Source organism: Cryptomeria japonica, chromosome 4 (genome assembly GCF_030272615.1).
Source record: "Cryptomeria japonica chromosome 4, Sugi_1.0, whole genome shotgun sequence".
In the NCBI taxonomy this organism is placed as follows: domain Eukaryota; kingdom Viridiplantae; phylum Streptophyta; class Pinopsida; order Cupressales; family Cupressaceae; genus Cryptomeria; species Cryptomeria japonica.
Window position 1 is genome coordinate 255,060,425 of NC_081408.1, and position 23,457 is coordinate 255,083,881.

A 23,457-nucleotide genomic window follows, 5' to 3' on the forward strand; every position below is an offset into this window, starting at 1 on the left:
GGTGATATTCTGAGGTGTCAATGTATTTTTTGCACTTGTCGCAGGTTGTGGTGCTTTCTGCTTTTTCTTCTGACTTGCGCTGGCATCCATTGTGCTACCTGCAACACGCACGCCTGACGACAGGACCCTGGTATTTCTATCCATCTGGCTGCTACTGAAGGAAGCCTGCAACTGTTTCTTCCAACTCCGTTTCCCAGCCGACTCCATTTAATTTCTCCTGTTGGTTATAGCCGTACCGTTGCGTAACCACCTTAACTACCTCCTGGATGGCTGTGTATGGCTGCGTATGCCTTCCCTATGCTTGCGTGCTGCGTTGTTCGGCGGAGTGCGTGTGTGGTGGGCTGGGCTGGGTTACGTTTTTATGTCTTGTGGCTGTGCTGTAGTGTGGGCTGCGTTTATGACTTGTGGTTGCGCTTTTATGCCTTGCGGCGGTGGTGGTATCCACCGTCAATGGTCCCACTATTGGTGTTGCCACCGCCGGTGGTCCCACCGTCGGTGTTGCCACTGCCCTTTTTTTTTTTTAAATTTATGCCGTACGGATCCTACGGTTTTTTTTTTTTTTTTACTTTTTATAATATTGTCAAACACCTTGATTGGAGGGTCCGGGTTCCCTCCGTTCATGGTAAACCTTCAATTTGGACCCGTTCACGGCTTCGGTCACTTCGTGGTCGTCCAATGTCCATAGCCGAACCGATCCATTTGTTGCGACTTGCGAACTTTGTAAGGTCCTAGCCACCTCACTTTAAATTTTCCAGGTTTAATTTCGTTTCGCCCATTATATTTCAACACGAGTTGTCCTGGGGTGAACTTCATTTGCTTCAGGTGCTTGTCGTGCCACAACTTCTTCCTCTGCTGCGTTGTCTCGGTTGCCCACTGAGCCATCATCTGCTTCTCATCAAGTTTATTCAGAGCATAAAGTCGCTCCCTCAGGCTCTCCATATCGCTGAGTCTATTTTCTATGGCAATACGAAGACTTGGTACCATGAATTCGGCGGGCACCACTGCTTCCTGCCCATACATAAGATGGAAGGGCGTTTGTCCTGTAGTCACTTTGTACGTCGTTCGGTAAGCCCACAACACGGAGGGTTACTTCTCTTCCCAATCTTCCCCTTTGACCTCGCACGACTTATAAATGACTCCTACAAGGATCTTGTTCGTGGCCTCCGCTTGCTCGTTGGCTTGAGGGTAGTAAGGGCTCGACAGAGAATGGAAGTCTTAAATTCTGTCGTGAGCAACTTAATAACATGGTTGACAAAATGGCCCCCTCGGTCACTCGTCAGCTGCATGGGGATACCATAACGAGTAATGATTTGCTCATAAATAAATCTGGCTGTACTCACTGCCGAGTTATCGGGTAGGGCCCGTGCTTCCACCCACAGTCAAATATTCCGTGGCTACCACGATGTATCTGCACCGCCTAGCACGACTGACTTTGAGTGGTTCGACAAAGTCCAACCCCCATCGTTCAAATAATTCCTACGCGTGTGAGGGGTTGAGCGGCATAAAGTCCTGCTTCAATGGTTTCCCAGCCCTTTGGCACGTGTCGCAACCAACAACCCATTCTCGTGCATCATTATATAGCATGGGCCACCACAAGCCCGCGAGTAGCACCTTCCGTGCAGTAGTGTCCGGTCCCATGTGTCCCCCCGCTGGTCCTTCGTGCGCCTCTCGGAGAACTCTTGGCACCTCCTCCATCACACATCTTTTGAGTATTTGATCCGGTCCCATCTTATATAACAGTCCATTGATCAGTTGGAATGTTCGACTTCGTAAAACTAGTTTCCTTTGTTCTCTTGGTAGCATGCCTGGCAGAAAGACTGAAGTAGAAAGATACTCCCCGATGGCCGTGTACCATGATGGCAATGCAGCGATTTGGAATAAGTGGGCATCTGGAAAATCATTGTTCACCCCTTCCGCTGGTTCTCCTGACTTTATGCGTGATAATTGGTCCGCTATCACATGGCTTTTCCTAGGCGCACGATAATGGTGAACGTAAACTCTTGCAGCAAGAGTAGCCATCGACTAATCCTTCCCTGAATTATTGACTTGTTGACCAAGTACATGAGGGCTTGATGGTCTATGTAGAATGTGAACGGTGTTGCCAACAGAGTGTCTGAATTTTTGTACCGCATAGATCATCCCCAATGCCTCCCGCTCTGTTGTGTTGTAATTTTTCTCCGCTTTGGATAACAGTCTATTGGCAAAATAGACGAGATGATCCAACCCGTGATCTCCCACTTGGGCCAGTGTGGCACCGATTGCAAAGTTTGAAGCGTCCACATTGACATGGAACTCCCTGTCCCAGTTGTGGTACGCGAGGATGGGGGCAGCTACCAGCCTCGTCTTCAATTCCTCAAATGCTTCACTCTCCGGGGTCCCCTAGGTGTACGACCCACCCTTGCGAGTAAGCTTGTCCAAGGGGTGGGATATTTGTGCACAGTTTTTTATGAACCTTCTATAGTAGCCAATATGGCCCAGGAAGGACTTTACCCCGGTGACATCCGTAGGAGGCTCCATCTCCACGATCACTCGTATTTTGTTTGGGTCCGTCTTCAGATCTGCTTTGCATACAATGTGCCCAAGCAATTTGCCTTGTGGTACCATAAATCAACATTTTTTTGGATTAAGGGCCAACCTTGCCCTTTAGCATCTCTCCAGGCACTCTCTGAGGGCTACCAAATGCGTATCTTGCCTGCTATAGATGGACCAATCGTCGAGGAAGGCTTTAAAATTCCCTACCGACATCTTGTCGAATATGTGTATTATAATTCGCTGGAATGTTGCAGGTGCATTGCATAGGCCGAATGGCATCCGGTTGTATGCATAGACACCATCTTCGACCACGAAGGTGGTCTTCAGTTTATCTTCCTCGACGATTGAGATCTGGTTATATCCGGAGAATCCATCCATAAACGAGTACATCTCATGGCCGGCCACCTCCTCCAGTATGCTGTCCGTAAACGGGATTGGGAAAGCGTCTTTAATCGTAACTGCATTAAGACATCGGAAGCCCACACAAATCCTTATTTGGTTAGCCTCCTTCTTTAATTAAATGACTATGGGCGACACCCATTCACTTGTCTGTACTTTAAAAATGATACCGGCCTCCAGCATTTTTTCTATCTCGTCGTTCACCCGTGCTGCATAGTTGCGGTTATTCGGTATGGTCTTTTTCGTACAGGCTGGGCTCCGAGTACAAACGAGATGCGTGCATGGACAGTTCGGGAGGTACCCCCTTCAGGTCTTTATACGTCCATGCGAAGACATCTCTAAACTCCAAAAATATTTTGAAGGCCGCTGTCTTCAGCATGGGATCCCAGTCATCCCCGACTAATATATTCCGTGGGTCCTCCTCCTTTCCCAGGTTTGTTGCCTTCAACTTGGACTCTTCAAATTGAATTGGATTGTCTTTCTCAAACTGATGTGCGGGTGCCTTGTCGACTCGGGCTTCCCCCTCCTTATATTCTTTGTATTCCAGAGGGAAGACCTCCGGATCGGCGGGCTCCTCTATCTGCAACATGTTGCAGTGAAAAAGTTCGTAGTACTCCATTTGCCAATGGAAGAGCCCGTTGAGTGAGCACACCTCATCTTCAGAACATCCCTCCAATTCGAGCACCCCTTCACTGTTCGGCTCCATCGCGTTCTTGCCCTTGCTTTCGTCGGGACCCCCTTCCCATTTATTAGAGTCCTCTGAGTCCGAGTCGGAAGAGGTGAGCTCTTCGCCGACATCTTGGGTCTGTAGGTCAATGATATATTTCCGCCCTCCCTTCTCCATGGAGAGTGTATTTTTCTTCCAGTTATGGTTCACCTTCGCGGTGATCAACCACACTCTCCCCAGGATGGCGTCATAGCCTTTCTTTTTCAAGGGAATAACTACAAAATCTAACAGGAAGGGCTACGTACCAATTGTCACTTGCTGGGCCATCAATATGCCGAGTGGCTTGATGCCGTGTTGGTCGGCTCCTACTAGATTAAATGTGGATGGCCATTGGGTGGGTTTCCCCAGCCTCTTCCATGTCTCTTCTGGTAGTACATTCACCCCAGCACCTCCGTCCACAATGGTGTCCTTTAGAATGGTCCCAAGGATGCCCATTTCTACCACAGCTGGGTGTCTACCACTGTTCAAGGCTAGTAACATCGGGTCAATCGAAGGGCTGACGAGAACCTTCGGTGCACTCGAAGGTGCGTGTGTTGTGCTTAGCACATTGCTGAGGATGGCAGTCCTCAAATGTGGCATGGAGTCTAGAAGGTCTTTTACCTTTATCGGCACCTTCATCTGCAAGACTTGCCCAATGATATTCTTTTCCGCTTTCAGGTGGGCTGAGGGACTCATCATCTTTGTGTTCTTCCGTCCTGCCGCCATCTCCCGTTCAATGTCGGCCTTCGCCTCCCGCAGTCTCTCCTTCTCTGTGCGGGGGTCAGGATACGTTGCCTTCTTCGCCTGCGCGCAAGTGATTGCCAATACTTCTTTGTCTTCGCCCGTCCTCTCAATATTGAGCAGATTCACACCTGGCTTAGGACATTTTGTGTCATCGTGATCATCGGGGCCACACCATCTACACAGGCTTTGGGGGGTTTCAGTATTCTGGCACTCTCGAGCGAAGTGCCCCCATTGGTTGCAGGCCCGATATTGAATTATTGGCCGCCCCTTAACGTCATACTGCATTTTGCTCCGATTGTTGTTGTTGTTGTTGTTGCCTCTCCCTCCTCTTCGGTTACCTCTATAACCATCGGATGATGCAGTGGCGTCGGCTTGCGGCTGGGCGTAGCCCGCCGTTGCGGACAGTGAGGGTTGCTCTTGCGCGAGGAATACTTGGTTCCCTTTTGTTTTCATGTTGTAGGGACACTCTTTGACGACGTGTCCCAACATTTGGTAAATTTCGCAGAATGCCTTATTCGGGCAGGTGCCTTTTGTGTGACCTTCTTCCTTACAATCAGTGCACCACACGTCTTCGTTTTTACTCGTGCTTCTTTTCATGTTCTTAAATTCCTTCAACATACGGTGCACATCCTTTTGAAGAGCTTGCACCTTCTTACTTGATGATTCATCACTACTGCTTTCTCCCGAGGACTCCTCTTCTGCAGAGGACTTGTCCTTTTTCTTCTGCGATGTTTTGCCTTCACTTTCCAAATCCATTGTGCGGTTGTATGCGTCATCGTATGAGATGGGCGTTACAATTTTCATCTTTCTCCGTAGGGATGTCCGCAACCTGTTGACGTGTCTGAAATCGCATTGCTGCAAACTTCATACGGCCAACGCAGAATAGAATAGCCGACTGATTATCCTACTCTCTCTTGAGATAAGGAAGTCTCTAATGCTGTTTTCTAAGTTTGATCAAAGGAGACTACCTCAAGGTTTCTTTTGTCAGGTCTTGACTGCGGGATCTCTCAGTGGCTTTATGTGTTTATGCTGGAAACACAAGGGGGCTTACGTTTGATTAGTAATTTCATATGCGAATTCCCAGGGACCTCTTTTGGTTTTCTTTCAGGTGATGTTGATTTATTTGAAGCTGATTTAGCAAGACTGGATTTCTAAAAAAAGGGATAAAATTGGGAGGAAAGAAAGGAAGGGTAGAGAGAGAGAACAGTAAATATTAACTAGGACAACAGATTTACCCAAGCAAACAGACACCTCCAGGAAACCAGGTTAAGCATCATCAGTCATTCAGACACAATGTTTGCATAAACTTAGTGCAATCTTCAAAGGAGAAACCAGATTTTCATATTACCAAATACAATATTAGAACTTCTATATTCATGATATGTGTACTTTTGATAATCGAACTGAATCATAAAATAGCCCAGATTAACCATGCAGAAAGGAAAAAAGCAATCAGCTATCCTCTAATGGTATGGACTGTGGAGATTCTATCAGATGCTTGGTAAGAACTGCTGTGTAAAATGAACAGACATAATTAAAAGCTTTCTAATTTAAATGAAGAAGGAGACCATGCACTCACAAGGAAATTTGAAGGTAATTTCAATCCATTGTATTAATTCCTGCAAAATTTCTTCAGAGCTTTCGCAACAATTCAAGAACTTCCTCCCAAATGAGGGAAAACCAGTCCCCTTAAATAGGTTTCCAAAAATGGATGAATGGCCAAGATCTAATCTAAACAAGTGGCCCAGATTCATCCTTACAAAAAGAGGGACCCACACTCATAAATAGGGAGATAAATATCTACAACTACCCAAAACGGAGCAATAACTACCAAAGGATAATTACAACTTTGAAATAATCCAAAAAGGGGAGGTGCACAAAAAACTTTACAATATGTTGACCAAAAGTCAACTGTCACCCTTTTGGGACAAAAGTGCACTTTTTAAGACTTGGAGGGAAAAAAGCATTTTTGAGAAACTGCTTTCTCTATCCTGGTTTCACATTCCTTTTGCAGAAACTGGTCTTCGCCATGCAGGTATTCTCGCCATAAATCACGACCTGCTGCTCGTTCCTTGCGGACATATTCCTGAAACTTGATGCATAATTGGAAGAGGGGATTAAAAGGGGGCATGGGAGGGTGGCGAATTTTGTATTGCATGCCTTCGAGATACTGGTCCACGTGCCTTAAACCGTCCTTCCAGCTGGAGCGATTACGCTCGAAGCATAATATGTCTGAATGGAACTGACCAGCAAAACTCAAGTCTTCAATGGAATAAGAAGCCTTATCTGCTCCCAATCTTCCCTCCCAATCCGGCCGGATTACACTGTCGGACAGGTCATTTATCCACCCCGAAACCATTGATCGGAGGATGGTCTTGCCTAGTTCTTGCATGTTCCCCAGAATCGCCTCACACGCGTCATTTTCTTTGTCAATAATTTCCTGGGCGTCGTTCTTCATGGTGACGGTCCAATACCATTCCTTGAGAACACTGATGCTATGGGGATTCAAGATGTCAGGCAGTGTGGGAATTTGTGTATGTGTCCAGAAAAGAGCTCTTAGGAGGGGAAGGGTAGAGGCCGCTACTTCATGCATGTGAAGGGATTCTCTCTTTACTTCCAACAGCTTGACGAGAGTGAGCTCTCGATGGAGAGCCATTTCCTTTACTTCTTTGAGGATCTGTTCTCCCTTTTTCTTGATGTCTTGCACCCATTCCTTAACGGCCTTTGCGGTATCCTGGATTCCTTCAAATTCAGTTGTGGTCCTCTGCGCCAATGCCATTGGGGGAATATGGGATTCAGAGGGGTTGTGTAGTGGCCGTAGGAGCTTATCGATGTATCCCTCGGCTTGTTCAGCACGGGCCCGATACATGTCCTTTTCAGCCGTGATTTCCTCGAGCTGTCTGAGTATGTTTTGCACCGAGTCCTTAAATTCCTCCTTTTCTTGCTCTTTTGTAGCTCGTCCGATGGGGACAGTCGTAATGCTATAATCTGCCAGGGTTATTTGATCTGCTAGCTTGTTTACGGGCGGGGTAGCAATATGAAGAGTGCGGTTCCTTTGCCCATCCTTGGTTATCTTAGAGTATGTTCTCGGTTTCTTCTTCCCTTTTGCTTTTGTTTGATCCATTCGTGAGAAGATGTCTTCAAGGTCGATGGGCGCCTTGGTGGCGGCCCTGCGCTGAGCTCTGGCGATCAGCCACTCTTGAGGCACCGTCTGGGTTGAGGATAGGGTTAAGTTAGCACCTTGTGCTCCCATACTTCCAACTGGCTGATCACAAATTAACAGCTGTCCCGCCATCGGAGGGGTGGAAGAAGGAGGAAGCTCTTTGTTTGCATCTGAGTTCTCCCCTATCTCACTGAATAATTGTCTGACATCTTCCTGTGATGGTGGCTCCTTGGTTCCCTCGAGCTCATGGATCTCGTCTGTTCTTTGTTCCCCTTCGACAGTTGAGTCGTCCTTGGCTGCATGGAGGAGTAGTAATTCATGGCGGCTCTGCTGGGTAGGTTCATGCACTTCGATCCCCTGGGTGGATGGGATTTCTCCTTCCTCTATCTGGTCACCCGGCTTAGTCGGATTGGGGCCCTTTTGCTCGGTGTCCGGCATATCTGGAGCAGGAGGATCATTGGCTTGGAATGCCTCTATGTCGCTCTGGGAAGGCGGAGCAGGTACGCAATCCAAATCTATGGCATCATCGGGCGAACTGGGGTCTGAAGATGAAGTGGTCTCTGGCCTTCTTATGGGAATCTTCTCCCTCCTTGTTCTCTTGGACGTCCGAGTCCCTCTGCAAGCCTTAGTTTTCTTCCTTTTCTCTGGTTTTTCAGCTGATGTCCTTTCATCTTCGGAAGACTGAGAGTCGAAATTGCCCATCAGATGGTAAGTAAACTGGACCCCTTCATGGACTAGCCTCTCGATCTGGTGTTGTAACCATTGATCTGTGTATCTTGCCGGGGCTGCCATGACTGCTTCGAAATCCGTGATTGGGTCTTGAGACCAATCAACGCCTGGCAAGAGATGCCTCATTGCTTCGAATTCCCGGACTTGGAGACAGTTCCCCGAGTCTGTGAGCTGATCCGGGACCCGACGGTACTCAAAGAGTCGCATTTGCTGCACACTCAATCTAGAATATTCCCGTCGCCTGACTTCGTAGTCATCGGAGCAATTTTTCCAGTAATCTTCAATTGACTCCTTTGCTCTGTAGCGCCTACCGTAAGCTCTCTTTGCCAAATTGTCATGATCAAAACATTTTCTTGGGAAATGTTCCTGTAGGCCATAAGAGGCTAGCTCTGCAAGGGACTCTTCTGCTAGGGTGGGAGTTCTCAATTGGACATCATGGTTGCCTATGATCATTGGAAATGCGAATCCAGCCTGCTTGCTTTCTCGTAATAATATGCCGGCAGGGCGTGATTGCCTTGCCACTTCCATGAGGACTACTTTATCGGTTGGGTACCGCGGAAGTCGAAGGGGGGCACCTTCAAAGCCAGCAATTCGGATGTAGGAGAATCTTGGGAACTGAATAAACCAGGCCCCATACCTCTGCACTAAAATGGTAGCTTGCTCCGAGAGCCTTATGTGTAACCCTCCCTGCATTAGCCTGACTAGACGCATTGTGAAGGCGTCGTTGACACGTTCGTACTGTCCAACCGCGTAAGCCGGGCTGCTCTTTTCCCTTTGAGCTATATCCTGGTAGTGCAGCTGCGGGTAGCAATCATAAACCTTTACCTGACCAGGCCCATTCCCGATCTCACCTTTCATTATTAATCCTGGCAGTGGCTGGTTCTTTGCGAACATATAGACCAAATAGGAGGTCATGGTGAAATACTTCTTTGTCTCAAGCTCAATCAGCTGAGCGTGGATGTTATCACTTATGATCTGGGCCCAGTCAAACTTAGACTTTCCGGCAAAGACCTGTTCTGTAAAATAGAACATCCATTCTTGAAAGTAGTTGGACTTAGGGAGTCCCATGACTCGGCTAAGTAAGGTGACCATATCGCCATGTTCATTATGAAAGTCACTTCTGGGGGTCTTTTTCACAATCCTGGTGCTTGAAGGCCTTTTTTCTTTGAACCATTCTTCGTTAATTAGTGCCCTGCATCGAGCTGGGTTCATATCATACGCCCCCTGTGCCTCGTCCATTGTTGTAGCTATGGGATTATTTGGAAAGGGGATATCAAATGCATCGCCGATAGCCTCAGGGGAGAAGTCGGCAATAGTGATATCTTCCAGAAGCACTAATCTGGACTTTGGCTCGTAATGCCGAGCAGCTTCCACTACTAATTCATAGTTCTGGATTGCTGGAGGAAAACCTGCTGCTTGGGCGATGCCACTTTCCAGCATTTGCCTAGGCCTGCCATATGCATTGGGTGAGAAGACCCGATCCCTGAAATCCTGAATATCAATGTGGCCAAGGTCGGTGTCACCAATGTTGTCCCAGATACTCTGGACCTTTGACTCTCTTAACCCTCCCCTCTGATACTGATACTTCATTCTTTCAACTTTCCGTGGGATGTCTGATTTGGATGCTCGTGAGGTTTCTGCTGCAGCGGGTGTTTTTGATGATTCTGCCGCTGATTTAGGCATTTATCCTGCACAGCCAGACACGGATTACAAGGTGACACGAGAATGACGATGCGGGTTAGATAATAACAGAAGTGTTTCAACAGACCGAGATTAGTTTAAATATCACTCTGGGCTAACAATCTGATTAACTTCTACAGCATCATATTCCTGAAGATTTATGACTAAGCATTCTTACTCTCGAATTTTTTGGATTAATTTTAACAAAGGCAAAACATGAGAATTTTGAAAAGAGATGCAGTTTTCGGCCAAACTCTGGGAATAAGTCCTAAATTTTGGATGCTCGAATGATGGAGATGCAGACTCCAAGCATTTCAAATTTTGCGTATTTGCGTATTTGATCCAGACATTTTAAATGACCGTACGCGATAAGGCGTACTTACCTGATCGGAGCGAATGATGGGTGATTGCTCGACCTTGCGGGGGGGCGAGCGGATGACCCTGCAAAATTTGAATCCCAACGGTTATCCTTCCTGTTTAAATTTTCGCAGTTTGGAAGATGAAAGAGGATTTATCAATTTCACATGGTTCTGTGTCTAGCAACCTGAATTTTAAATGGTCGATGGGAGGATGATGCAGTGTCTTACCTCCTTGCTTTCGGATTTAAGAGTTCCTTTCGAATTTTGAATTGGAGGTTTTCGAATCTAACCTTCGCGGGTGTGCTCGTCCTGACCTCCGCGTTACACACTGTGCCTTCTGCGTTTAATGTTTTGCTTGCTTTTGGACTTCGTTTTTAAACTTTCACCTTGGAATTTCGGACGCTTAGGGTCCGAAAACGCTGTTTGCCCGATGATGTTGAAGCTCGAACGCGGGGGTCCGAAGTGCGTTTTGATGTTGTTTTAAAAGCTTATACTGTCTTTGTTATTCGGACGCGGGGGTCCGAAGTGCGTCTCGATGTTGCTTTTGAAACACCACACTTTCCTTTTCGGAGCTTAGGGTCCGAAGAATGTTATTTGATATGTTTTAAAACTTACACTTCGTCCTTTTCATTCGAACGCGAGGGTCCGAAGTGTGCCATGCGCTGCGTTTTTAAAACCTTAGTTCGCCCTTTTCATTCGGAGCTTAGGGCCCGAAGTATGCATTTCGATGCTGGAGAAATGCCTTTAAAAACTTACTTCGCCCTTGGTCATTCGGACGCGGGGGTCCGAAGTGCGTCTCGATGTTGTTTTGAAACACCACACTTTCCTTTTCGGAGCTTAGGGTTCGAAGAATGTTATTTGATGTGTTTTAAAACTTACAGTTCGCCCTTTTCATTCGGACGCGGGGGTCCGAAAACGCTGTTTATGTTGCCTTTTAAAAAAAAACTTTAACTTTGTCCCTTTTCGGAGCCTAGGGTCCGAAGAATGTTATTTGATATGTTTTTTAAAACTTCAACTTCGCCTTTTTCGGAGCTTAGGGTCTGAAGTATGCATGATATGCGTTTTTTTTAAAACTTACTTCGCCCTTTTCGGAGCTTAGGGTCCGAAGTATGCATGATATGCGTTTTTTTTAAAACTTACTTCGCCCTTTTCGGAGCTTAGGGTCCGAAGTATGCATGATATGCGTTTTTTTAAAACTTACTTCGCCCTTTTCGGAGCTTAGGGTCCGAAGAATGTTATTTGATGTGTTTTTTAAAACTTACTTCGCCCTTTTCGGAGCTTAGGGTCCGAAGTATGCATGATATGCGTTTTTTAAAACTTACTTCGCCCTTTTCGGAGCTTAGGGTCCGAAGTATGCATGATATGCGTTTTTTTTTAAAACTTACTTCGCCCTTTTCGGAGCTTAGGGTCCGAAGTATGCATGATATGCGTTTTTTAAAACTTACTTCGCCCTTTTCGGAGCTTAGGGTCCGAAGTATGCATGATATGCGTTTTTTTTTTAAAACTTACTTCGCCCTTGGTCGATATTCGGACGCGGGGGTCCGAAACGTGGTTTTTTGATGTTGCTTAAAAAAAACTTTAACTTTGTCTCTTTTCGGAGCCTAGGGTCCGAAGACGCTGTTTGATATGTTTTTTAGAACTTAACAGCTTGTGTTATTCGGACACGGGGGTCCGAAGTATGCTATTGCACTGTGTTTTAAACTTAACCTTCACTAAAATTCGGACCTAAGGTCCGAAAACGTTGTTGGGCAGTGTTATGTTTTGAAACTTTAATTTTTTGGAAATTTCGGACCTAGGGTCCGGAATGCGATTGCCACCTTATGCTTTCAAATTTTGAATTTTCACCTTCGGACGCTTACATCCAAAAGGGGGGGAGCGCACAACGTTTTAAACTTAACGGCTCATCTTGACTTTCGCCAAGTTCGGACCTGGAGTCCGAAAAGATGCTTGCATTGCGTTGAGTTTTGAAATTTTGGAACAAACTCTCGGTATTTACGCCCGAAAGCCAGATCAGTCAAAAGGGCTCATTGGTTCATTACTCCAACGTTGATCAGCTTACGGACTGATCACGAACTCGCTCGAGGAGACACGAGAAACTCTGATTCGATTCTCGGGATGACGATCAAAAAACTCAAAACTGGAAAGGGGGACCCTGTCGGCGACAGGGGGCGTGTGCAACGCACAACACAACCCTTCCACGAACCATCTCTTCTTTAGTTCGTCAGCCGGCTGGTTCTCCATCTTCCCCAGTAACTCTTTTAACCGTCGGCTATATGTTCGCATTGTCTCGTGCTTTCCCTGCTTTGTGCTTAATATCTCCGCCACGATCTCATTATCATCTCGAAGGAGTCGAAACTCCGTCTCGAAAGCTTTCTGTAGTTCATCCCATGTTCCCACCTTTACTTTATCCACATTAGAGTACCAATCAATGGCTACCCCTCTCAGGGTGGCAGGGAACTGCACCACCCAATCCGCTTTGTCAACCACCCCGTTGGCTGACCATATTGTCTCACATGTACGACAATGCCGTACGGGGTCATCTTTGCCATCTCCGTTGAATTTGGGCAACTTCTGTTTGCCCGCCATTGATGGGGGTCGTCTCCCCGAAGGTGGTTGTGGCTGTGTTTGTGCCCCTGCGTCGCTCCCTCCGGCGCCGGTGGTGTGTCTTGCGTGGGTGACTAGAGGTATGGTGTTTTGCCTGCCGTGTGTCGCACCTACAGCCGTATGGTTGTCCTCCCCTTCGTTCTCACCCGCGCTCACTACTGGCTCCCTTTGGTGATCCTCACTTCGTGGCGTAAGGGATGAGTTTCTGAACTGATCTCGGGTCTCTTCGACTAGATTCCTCCATAACCTTGTTTCCTCCAGAAACTCTTCGTGGCTTCTCACCCTACGGTGTTCTGGCGACGCGTAGAAATTTCCCTCGGCTTTTGCACCCTCCGTGACACCTCCTTGGTTCCCTTCGGGCAACCCCTCGACAGGTCGTCCTTCGGCAAGTTGCCTCAGCCTCCGTCTACGTTCTACTCGTTGTTCCAGAATCAAGGCCCTCTGTGCGGCCTCCCATTCGTCTGTTTTTGCTTTCTTATTTTTATCTTTGTTTAATAGGTTGGGCATTAATTCTCGTACATTTCCATAAATAACAACACATAAAACCAGAACACTCCTTTATTAATTCATTTCATTAGATACAACTTGTGTCAATATTATGACACCTTTATCTGAATATAGAATGTTCTTTTATCCCTATGGGATTCAGGGTTCAATTCCTTCTTGGCCTCGTGCCATCCCGCTCCGCTTCTCGACGGCTGCTTTCTTCGTACTGTTGGAGGATTTGTTGGCGTCGCTCTTCCCGGGCAATCTCCTCCAAGCGAGTTCGTTGTGCCAGTGATGCCTGTGCAAGCAACCGGGGGAGGTGGTTCATCAACCGATTTACTGCCGGGCTAACTTCCAGTGCTGTCCACACGGCACTTGGTGGGATTTCAGCCTCCGTGGCCTCTCGTCGGACGTAGGTCTCGATGTCTACCTGGAGCAGGATTGAAAATTTCCTCGTCGCAGTGTCTTCCCCGTTGTAGAGCTCTGTTTGCGCGTCGTCGGCCTCTGGGTTTATCTCACCAACGGGTAGGCCCATTGTGTCCGTGCGCCATCCGCTCCCTCCTTTCCCGAGTATGTCTAGGCAACGACGCCAAATGTTTGCCTCACTGGGTAAACAGAAAGAATACAGAAGTAATGCAGAAATAAACAATGCAATAACAACATGATTACGAGAATAAGCTTTCCATTAATAACTCAGAGTGTATCCAATGTTCATAGTATTATCTGTCGTAAACAACACCCCCTTCAATACCCGCAGGTAGTACAATATATAACAGCCGAAGGGGTGCGACACAACCGTCGCGACTCCAACTACCTACTCGTCGGCTAACTAACTACTAACAAATAACATTACTGCCAAAACATAAGATATACATATTTCCCGACAACACGTGGTTGTAGAAATACCTCAAAGAGGAAGGGCTAACCAATGATGATGAGGAAGAGGAGGAATTCGGGGTGAAGATCAAAGAAGAAGAAATGGCCTTTGCTAGCTTCGACGAGGTGGCAGTTGAGGCAAAGGAGCATGCTGCAGGCGGCTTAGATTGCTTGGTGAAAGCCAGACTGGTGGCTAGGATGGTTGGGCAAACTGACTCTTGAGTCTCGGGGGGTGTCAGTGTCAATTGCAAATAATAGTTATTATATTTTGTTTCATGTAAAACTAATAATGTATAGTCTAGGTTGTGGGGGTTGTCTCCCTTTTGGTTTGGGAGATATTTTTTTTTCTTTTTTCAGACACTTATTAAGGGATGTGGGTCTCATTTTGTTTGGGCTATTTATCGATATATATATATATATATATTTTATTATTTTTTATCATGATTTCTCCAAGTATCCCCCATCTGCGATTTTTCAAAAATAGATTTACTAGTATTGCTACCGGTCTCCCATATTACTACTAGGACTAGTCTCTTGGCAACCTTGCTTGATGCAGGCCATAAAAAAATTGGTTGCAATTTGTTTTACATTCAATGACCTAATAATTATGCTCGTCTTTTTGATAGGGAAGGATAATATTGAGTAAGAAGAAAGTTTGGAGATGCTTGATGGAATCTAGATGTTCTACTAAACAAGCAATCAACATTGCTTTTAAAGACCAATAATATAGGTATTTATGGTATGATAGTGAAGGAAATAGCTGCATGTGAAATTATTTGCATTTTTGCATTGCAAAATATTTTGTAACGTTGGGTGCATGTTAAGCAGTTGGATACCTAAAGTTAGATTGTATTTATTTATATTGTCGTAAAAAAGTTTACAAAGAGGTGTATGATCACTAAAGAGCATTTACAATATAACAAAGATTCAAACTACCTATAACAACTCCCAAGGGTTGACTTAAGGAACATCTTAATTAAGTTTACTTTATTGATCTTGTAATTTCCTTCAAGATGGGTCTCAAAGGAAACTTGAAACATCAAAATTAGAAACACTACATAGTGGTATCTAGATACATGTTATTATATCTAATAGCAAAAAATCTAAATATGAATGATTACAAGAAGTTCAATCTTGCAAGGAGCAACATAACTAATTTCAATGGAACAAACTTCTTTAACAAGGAAAACAAGATTGAGTAAAGATCTAAAATGAATAACAATGTAATTGGTCAACCGACTAGATTAACCATGTCCCTCATTATCATCATCATTATCAAGCCCATTACAATATGACCAGGTCTTTTGGTGGTCTTAGCTTGATGCTCAGTTTCTTCCTTATCATTAATGAGATAAAGTTTGTAATCAGTTTAAGGATGTCTATTATTATATTTGATAAAATGGGTTATTTGACTATTTAGTAATTATTTGTTGGCTCTTAGGTAATATAATAACCCAGCCAGTCGAATTCAGTTAGTCGATGGTTGTGTTCCTCTCAGCAACTGTTGGGTCCTTTAAATAGATTGTGTATTGTCAAGGAAAGCAGTATGATCTAGTCGGATCGATTTTGAACCTTGGCTGACCATATCTGGTCTACTTCTGTAATAACTTCATGTTCAAATAAAGATATACTTTTACTCCTATTTTGTATGCATTATTAATTTTGTTCATCATATCGAGTATTCATTTTATCAGATAGGAGAGTAAACAACGCACCTTTTATACCTGTCCAGTTGTGCTATTGCATGCTCTTCCATTTAATAGTCTACCTATGATGGATTGTTGCCTCCATAACTTGTAACATAAATAGGGTGCTCTGCATGAAATGAATTGGAGAATCTGTGTGTCGATTATTGGCTAAGGGCATATTAACCAGTGTTCCACGGGGACGCGTCCCCCCCCTTTTTGGCCACATCTCCCTGAGGGGGACGTCTCCGGGACGGGGGGACAGGGACGCGACGTCCCCCGCCGTCCTGCCACCGCCACCCAATCGCCGCCAGAGACGTCTCCTTGGGAGACATCTGGGCGTCTTCCCATCCTTTGAGAGACGTGCAGACGTCTCTCGAGGGACAGGGAGACACCCAGATGTCTCCCGTCACCCCCATGTATATGCAATGTTTAAAATTAAAATTAAAAAAAAGTGACTTTTTTGGGGGTTAAGGGGTAACCCTAATTGGACGTGGGCCAATAGAAAAATGACACCCGATGCCTTTAGAAAATAATAAAAGTATTTTTGGCTGCCCCTTGACCCCAACTTTGGGGCGCTGCCCCCAAACCCCTGTTGAAAAATATAGGGGGAAACCGCGCCAATAGAAGTAGGGAAAATTTAACCTCCGAGTCTGATTAGGCTCCATATAACAACACAATTAGCATTGAAGAAATCTTGGTATTTATATTTACTAATTTAGTATTTCAAATTTCCTATAGTCTCATTTGAAATGTAATTCTTATACTGTGATACTGTCATACATCTTTTCAAAACTAGTTTTTCAAGTACTATATGTATATGTATAACTATATCAGCACCACCACCCCGCCAGCCCCCCGCCGCCATCCCCAAACTTAGGCCCTTGGTCCCTCCATCCCGGAAACGCGTCCCCGCGTCCCCCCGTCCCCAACGCCTGTGGAACACTGTAAATTTTTGGTAGTTCTCATTTAGTTAGAATGAAGTTCTCTTTGTTTTGGATTCTATTTAGTGCATAGATTTCTACCCTATTTATAGTTATAGTATTCTTTAACAATGGACTGGATGGAAGTTTCATTGTTTTTATGCCCACCTACTTGAGAGCTGCTGTAAGAAATATGGTTTTCTATCCGAAATCAGTAAGTGTAGCTTTTACTTGGTTTTTGAAACTAAATGTACCATGTTTTGACTTAAATAATAACTAGAACTCCTAACTAGAATTTCAGAACCCAATCCTTATTCTTTTGAAGCATATACAACTGTGTCGATGAACTTAGAAATGACTCATATACCACACACATGGAGTTTTTCTATAAAATGTATTGTTTGCAAAGTTAGGGATGCTACAATGAATTATATTTGCTTGATGTCATTCACATTTCTGTAGATTCAAGTATATGTTTTAAGCTTCACGTAATTTTTTTCCTATATGCAATCTCTTACGGAATAGTTTTGGTTACTCACTTATTATAGGATCAAGATGATGATTTAATGCTGCTTGGAGCACAGTTCTGTTCAGACTCTTTTGTTTCCATTTCTCTTGATGCTGTTAAAGCTGGACATGGGTACTGCTTCTTTGCACGGTAGAGTTGCTTTTGGTTTCTGATCTTACTTTCATGCTAATTGATTTTCAGTTTTATTTTTTATTTGAGATATAAATGGATGCTTAATTTGATATTTCATACTACCAATTTTGTGGACCACACCATTAAGTAACCTGCTGTTAACTAGATATGATTGTTTCTAGTTATTAACTGCATTATTCAATATTTTATTATTTTATGCCTGAGAATGAGAGTATGATGAACATTATATTCCAGATTATGCCAGCTGTACAAATATGCAAACAGTTGCATGATACTGAGAGCTGGTAAGACCAAGGATTAAGCTATGCTTAGATATGCCATTAAAATCTTTGGTTCTTCCATGACTCCATCTACATTGCCTCTCTCATCTTGTCTGGATCTGTATTCAATCAGTCATGGAAAACAATATGAGCAAAATCTTGCTAGGTACAATGAAGTAGTATTTCTTGGGGTTGATAGTTAACATGGCTGCCTTGCATAGCTACATTCATGTGGCCAAGGCCTTCAAATGGGACCACAAAGGGACAGATCATTGAAGAAGAATTAACATACCCTGTTATTAGCTTTTAGATCAGAAGGTAATCTGTTGGAACCTCACAAGTGCATTACAGTCCTTAAGCTACTCTGTTGTAGGTGCAGATCCAATTCTTGATTGCAAAGATGGCCTCCAGTTTCTCTTCCTTTGCAATGCTAAATTGGTTGCCAGTAAAGGTAGGGCTGTAAACTTGAACGCTAAAGAAATTCTGTCCATACTTGCCCTTTGTTAGGTTTGTTGCTAGTTGATTGTCATTTGTGTGGTAACCCCAAGTCGATTATGGTCTTCCTGGTTGGTTTGCAAGGTCATTCTGTTAGTCTTTTCTTTTCCTAACAACTTTTGTTGGGTGAAGATGATCACTGCAAACCCAATCAGAAATAAGGAATGATGAAATACCAAGGGCATTAAAGAAAAATGCAAGAGTAGATCAACTGAGTGAACATGGAAAAATGAGTCAGAATTTGGCCCAAGTGTGAAGAAGAATAAATTGGTTCACTTTTCCCTTGGCAAAGGCATTGGTTTTCTCCGCCAAAATCATGAAATTTTGCCTAAGTGGAGTTCATAGGAGATGTCGATGGAAAACCAGAAGTTTTTCCCGCCAGCACATATTTTGGATGGTTAAGCCAATGGTTTCCTCCATCTAAATCTCTGCCAAAGGAAAGAATGGCAAATGAAAAATACTTGAGTGATCTCCACTTTAGTGAAAGCTAATTTTACTAAGGACATATATTGAATGACTTTGCCATGAATTCTTTCTTCATGCCATTGCAAACATGGCTAAATACTTTGTGATCTGCATCTTGGGGAAATAAAGCTGTTAAGTTTTCATGAGGTACACTTTTATGGGGGTTAAACCACAAGTTTATTCTGCTTAGCAAGTGACAAAATGGTAGAAAGTGGCTGGGCACATGCCAGCCCTGATATAGGCATATTTCATCCAAATAAAAGCTGGCTAAAGCAAGTCTTCTGTGGCAATGTCAGTATCCAAAACTAAGTAAAGTGGTGCACATTTCAGTTGGCAGAACCAATATTGATCTCCACTACAGTTTGTATGAAATAATTTAAGCAAAGTGCTGTGCATTCTGCTTGGCATAACTACACTCTTTTCCCACCTGTGCACTATGCTAATGGCTTTTCCATTAGTGATCCACACCCCGGTTTGTAAATATTAGAAACGCTCAAAGGTTGGCACTTTTTTGCTTTGGATTCATCACTCTTTTTCTCTACCTTCCTTAGTCAAGCCAAAAGTGAAAGGCAGTTTAATGCATGCAAACATTGAAATACAAGTACCTATATGTAAATTGTTTGCCATTGCAATTCACAGAGCAGCTCTTCCCTGATAATTAGCAACACTAGCAGTACATTTTTTCTTCTATTTTTTCAGGCATACAAGTAGATCTCAGTCTCCTGTGACAAGGTTATAGCATCTTCAAACAACAAATAGAGAAATGCATTGTCAAAGCCAGTATTCATGATAGTTTGGCAGAACTGTTTGACCTATTACATCAAAATATGTTCCAAATTTCAAATATCAGTATTTTGGTACAGGTTTGAGTAAAACTCATCATTCGCCCCTGTCAAGTTAAGAATGCCATATGAGCTTCTAGGGTTTCATGGATATTACAGATTCACGGTTGTCATCCATTGTTCCAATTAGAATTTTGAAAATACTGTTGCAGTCAGAGGGTTGTGATATTATATGAAGATTCTGGAGAGAAATCTTAGTGATCAAGTAAGTAGCTACCAGCCATAATTTGAATATTATCCATTGTAATTTCTATGGCAAATTATTGTGTGATTTTTATTGGCTTCACCAAACCTTGTTCCTAGATGTTTTTATCACAACCACATTCAAAGGATGCAACTCTAGTTTGCAATGTTGTTAAAGCCCCCAAACCATGCTTTTTCTTTTTGATGATAGAACAAACACTAAGGGTATCAGTTTAAGTCCGACCAAGTTGAGTTGGTGAAATTAGTGATGGACCCATGGTGGTGAAGGTTTCCATATTCATCAAATGATTCACCAGTTGTAGTGTGAAAATTGCTTCAAAATCTCAAGTCACGGGCATATTATTATTTTTACTAGTGACCATATGAGGGAGTCGAAATTTCTAGTGTAACCTAGGGACGTGTTTCCCCTAGATTTGTAGGCGTTTTAGAAAAGGGGATGGCCTGGGGACGGGGGAATGACAGGAAATGTCCCCTTGGCATCCCCAAAAAACTTGTTTTCGCTGGAAATGGCTAGCATGCCTAGGGGTGACGGTTGGGGACGTCCCTCGACTGTCCTAGGGACGGTCCCTGGTTGTGCCTCCTTTATTTAAAAAACCACCAAACTCATTAAAAATATAGACATTTTTTAATGTTTGTGGCTCCCACACTTCAATCTTGCCCTAAACGGGCAAAATAACCTAATTTTGTCATTGTTATCTCATTAGTTGAAGGAGAGCGAAAATGAGAGGAAACAACAGCAGTTGAAGGAGAGAAAAAAGAGAGGAAACAACAGCATTTGAAGGAGAGAAAAAAGAGAGTAAACAACAGGGTTTGAAGGAGCATTCGAGCATTGAGACCACTCTAGGTAAGTCCTTTGTTTCATTTTCTGTTTTTAAATTTTTTTCAAAGTCTAAAGAAGAAATTTCCATCATTTATGTCTGATCTTTTTTTTCTCATCATATTTCAGTACTCTAAACTTGCATTACACTCATAAAACATGAGCAGCAGCAGTGACAATGATAGTAGTGACCAAAAAGAAGTTGGAAATGAAATAAATAACACTAGCAATGGGAGTGAGGGTGTTGGTGGTGAATCACAAACACAAAACAGAGTTAACCCCTCGGCTACATTAAAACCCTATGCACAAGGCCCTTTTAACCCCAAAAAACCTCTTCTTTGTCTTGTACATCCAATAGATGTCTAAAAGAAAAATTCAGGAGGGAGTAGGGTGTGGTTATGTCACATATGCAATGATGATTTTAGATGGAGCTACACAAGGGTGTCGTGTCATTTCTTGGGTGTTTTGGGCAAAGGAGTTAAATTTTTTAAAGAAATAAAGGAGCATGATGCAATGTCCCTACTAGTTAGGGATCACCGTCCTGCAAAACAGATTGTTAGAATACAACACATATATATATATATATATATATTAAACTAATCTAATTTGCAATTAAACTTCCATTACTTAATTAACACTAATCTCAATTCCTATTTAATAAAAAGGATACGAATGCCATACGGAGATATGTCCTTAGGTGGCTATGAAGCTCGCCTTCTTGGAACCCATCTTGGTTCCAAGCCATCCAGGAAATCGAGGATGAATTCGATTCCTGTCTTGGATGTAATTTCTTACACCCAAGCGATCCAGGAAATCAAAGGTTAATTCGATTCCTGTCTTGGATGTAACTACTTACACCCAAGCCATCCAGGAAATTGAAGGTTAATTCGATTCCTGTCTTGGGTGTAATTTCTTACACCCAAGCCATCCAAGGAAGACCATATGTCAATTCCTTGCCTTGGATGACGCATCTCATCATCCAAGTCTACCAAAGGGGACGGGCCAGATCCGTCTCTTCTTGGATGAACTTTGTCAACCAAGCCATACATATATGCATATAGATATTCAGTATATACTGCCTGCCAGGGATTATCATAATCCCTCCATTAGGCTAAGGGACTTTCCTCCCTATAGTCTCCATCATACAATCACATTTATATTACATTTTTCAATTTATTACTATTTTCCATTTCATAATCTACATTTACATGTTCCTAACTTAACATGTATTCCATAACACATCCATTATCATATATTCACATTTATTTATTAACGTATATTCCTAACTATTCATTAGTATGTATTCATTAACATATATTTTCACATATTCATTAACATATACATTAAATAAGCATTAATTATATTCATTAACATATATATAAAAATATTCATTCATTACTTACCTGTTCTTAATCCCACAGCAGTAGTTTCCAATCTGTAGTTGCCTTTGCTGTTCCCCCCCCCCTTTTTTTTTATACCTTCCGCTCTCTTTATGATTTTATATCTGTCCTTTATCAAGAAGACATGACTCTTCACAAGAAAACTTAAACTCCAAGTAAACAAATCGCACCCTTTCATTATCACAGCTTTTTATGATTTTTATTCTTAACAAATCATACCTTTTCCTCTTCTCATACTAATCGTTGTTTATTACCTTAATGAGGCGCTGACTTCTTTGTTATTACAAACTGCTGCCACGTTTTGATTAAATATTGAACGCTGCTTTTGCTTCATATAAACAAATCTTTAATAGAATCAGCCATCCTTGCTAATAATTATATTTTGATGAAATTGCTGTCAACACTATATGTAAATCAATGTCTCTTTAGCCTTAGTCGATGTTCCAACCATAACCACAACCTTTAATATCAGATTTGCTACTGACTAATCGTATTTTATTACCTTGCTGTTCATCTCTTAGTACGTGATTTTCCAAGAGACTAGTCTCTTCCTAAACTGGTGCCACTTCACAATTAACTGATTTGTTTATATAGCAAATCGCGGCTGTTAAAATATTGATTTATATTTTCAGTTTGTTAATCAAATATTGTTTAATGTTTGATCAGTATTCTATTCATTCTATATGCATCGGTCATTAAGTCTTGATACTAATCACTGTCTTTTATACCAAGCGCTGCCTTTTATAGTTATTGACTTTAATAATAAAGGAAAAATGAGATATTAATAAATAATATAAATATTAATATTTAAGATATGAAATACATTAATAATATTAATACGTAATAAATATGAAATATAAATCTTATTAGTCATTAAGAGGATTTATTATTGATCATCACTAATATGTATCTTATTTATTATATTATTATATAAGATTTGATTATATTATTCATTTATATATTATAATTATACTATTCCATTATTATCCTGAGATCCGCTTTCATGGTGTATAGTTACGCCATCACCTCTACTCATGATTCTTCCAAGACAATCTTTTTTTTATTCTTCATGCCCACGTAATGATATAGCCGAGAGTTGTATTTAACTAATAATCTCAAACTCATTTATATTATATTTTATTATTATTTTTATTATTATATATATATATTTATTTTTATTATTTTTTCCCTCTTTTGTATTTTAATTGTATTATTATTTATTATTGAATATATAAATTATGTTGATAATATATAATATTTAAATCATGTTCATAAATAATATTTAATTAATGAATTTTAAATAATCATTCATTGGTAATTATTATATTAATTAATAATAATAATTTCTTCATTTAGGGTCTCTCTCTTTCTCTTCGTATATATATATATAACGATCCGGGAGGGGACATGACGCATGAGAAGTTGGA

At 42.5% G+C, this 23,457-nt stretch overlaps 1 protein-coding gene across 3 annotated transcripts in view; it reads left to right on the top strand.

Moving 5' to 3' along the window:
• The window catches only part of LOC131065551 (uncharacterized), a 247,724-nt gene that overhangs the window by 155,603 nt on the left and 68,664 nt on the right, over nucleotides 1-23,457 (top strand). For 2 of the 3 annotated variants that reach the window (XM_058000092.2, XM_058000090.2), the window contains exon 5: nucleotides 17,435-17,544. In XM_058000092.2, coding sequence (XP_057856075.2) covers nucleotides 17,435-17,544 — 110 coding nt within the window. The remainder of the gene's footprint in view (nucleotides 1-17,434; nucleotides 17,545-23,457) is intronic. The other variant, XM_058000091.2, reaches the window with a different exon arrangement.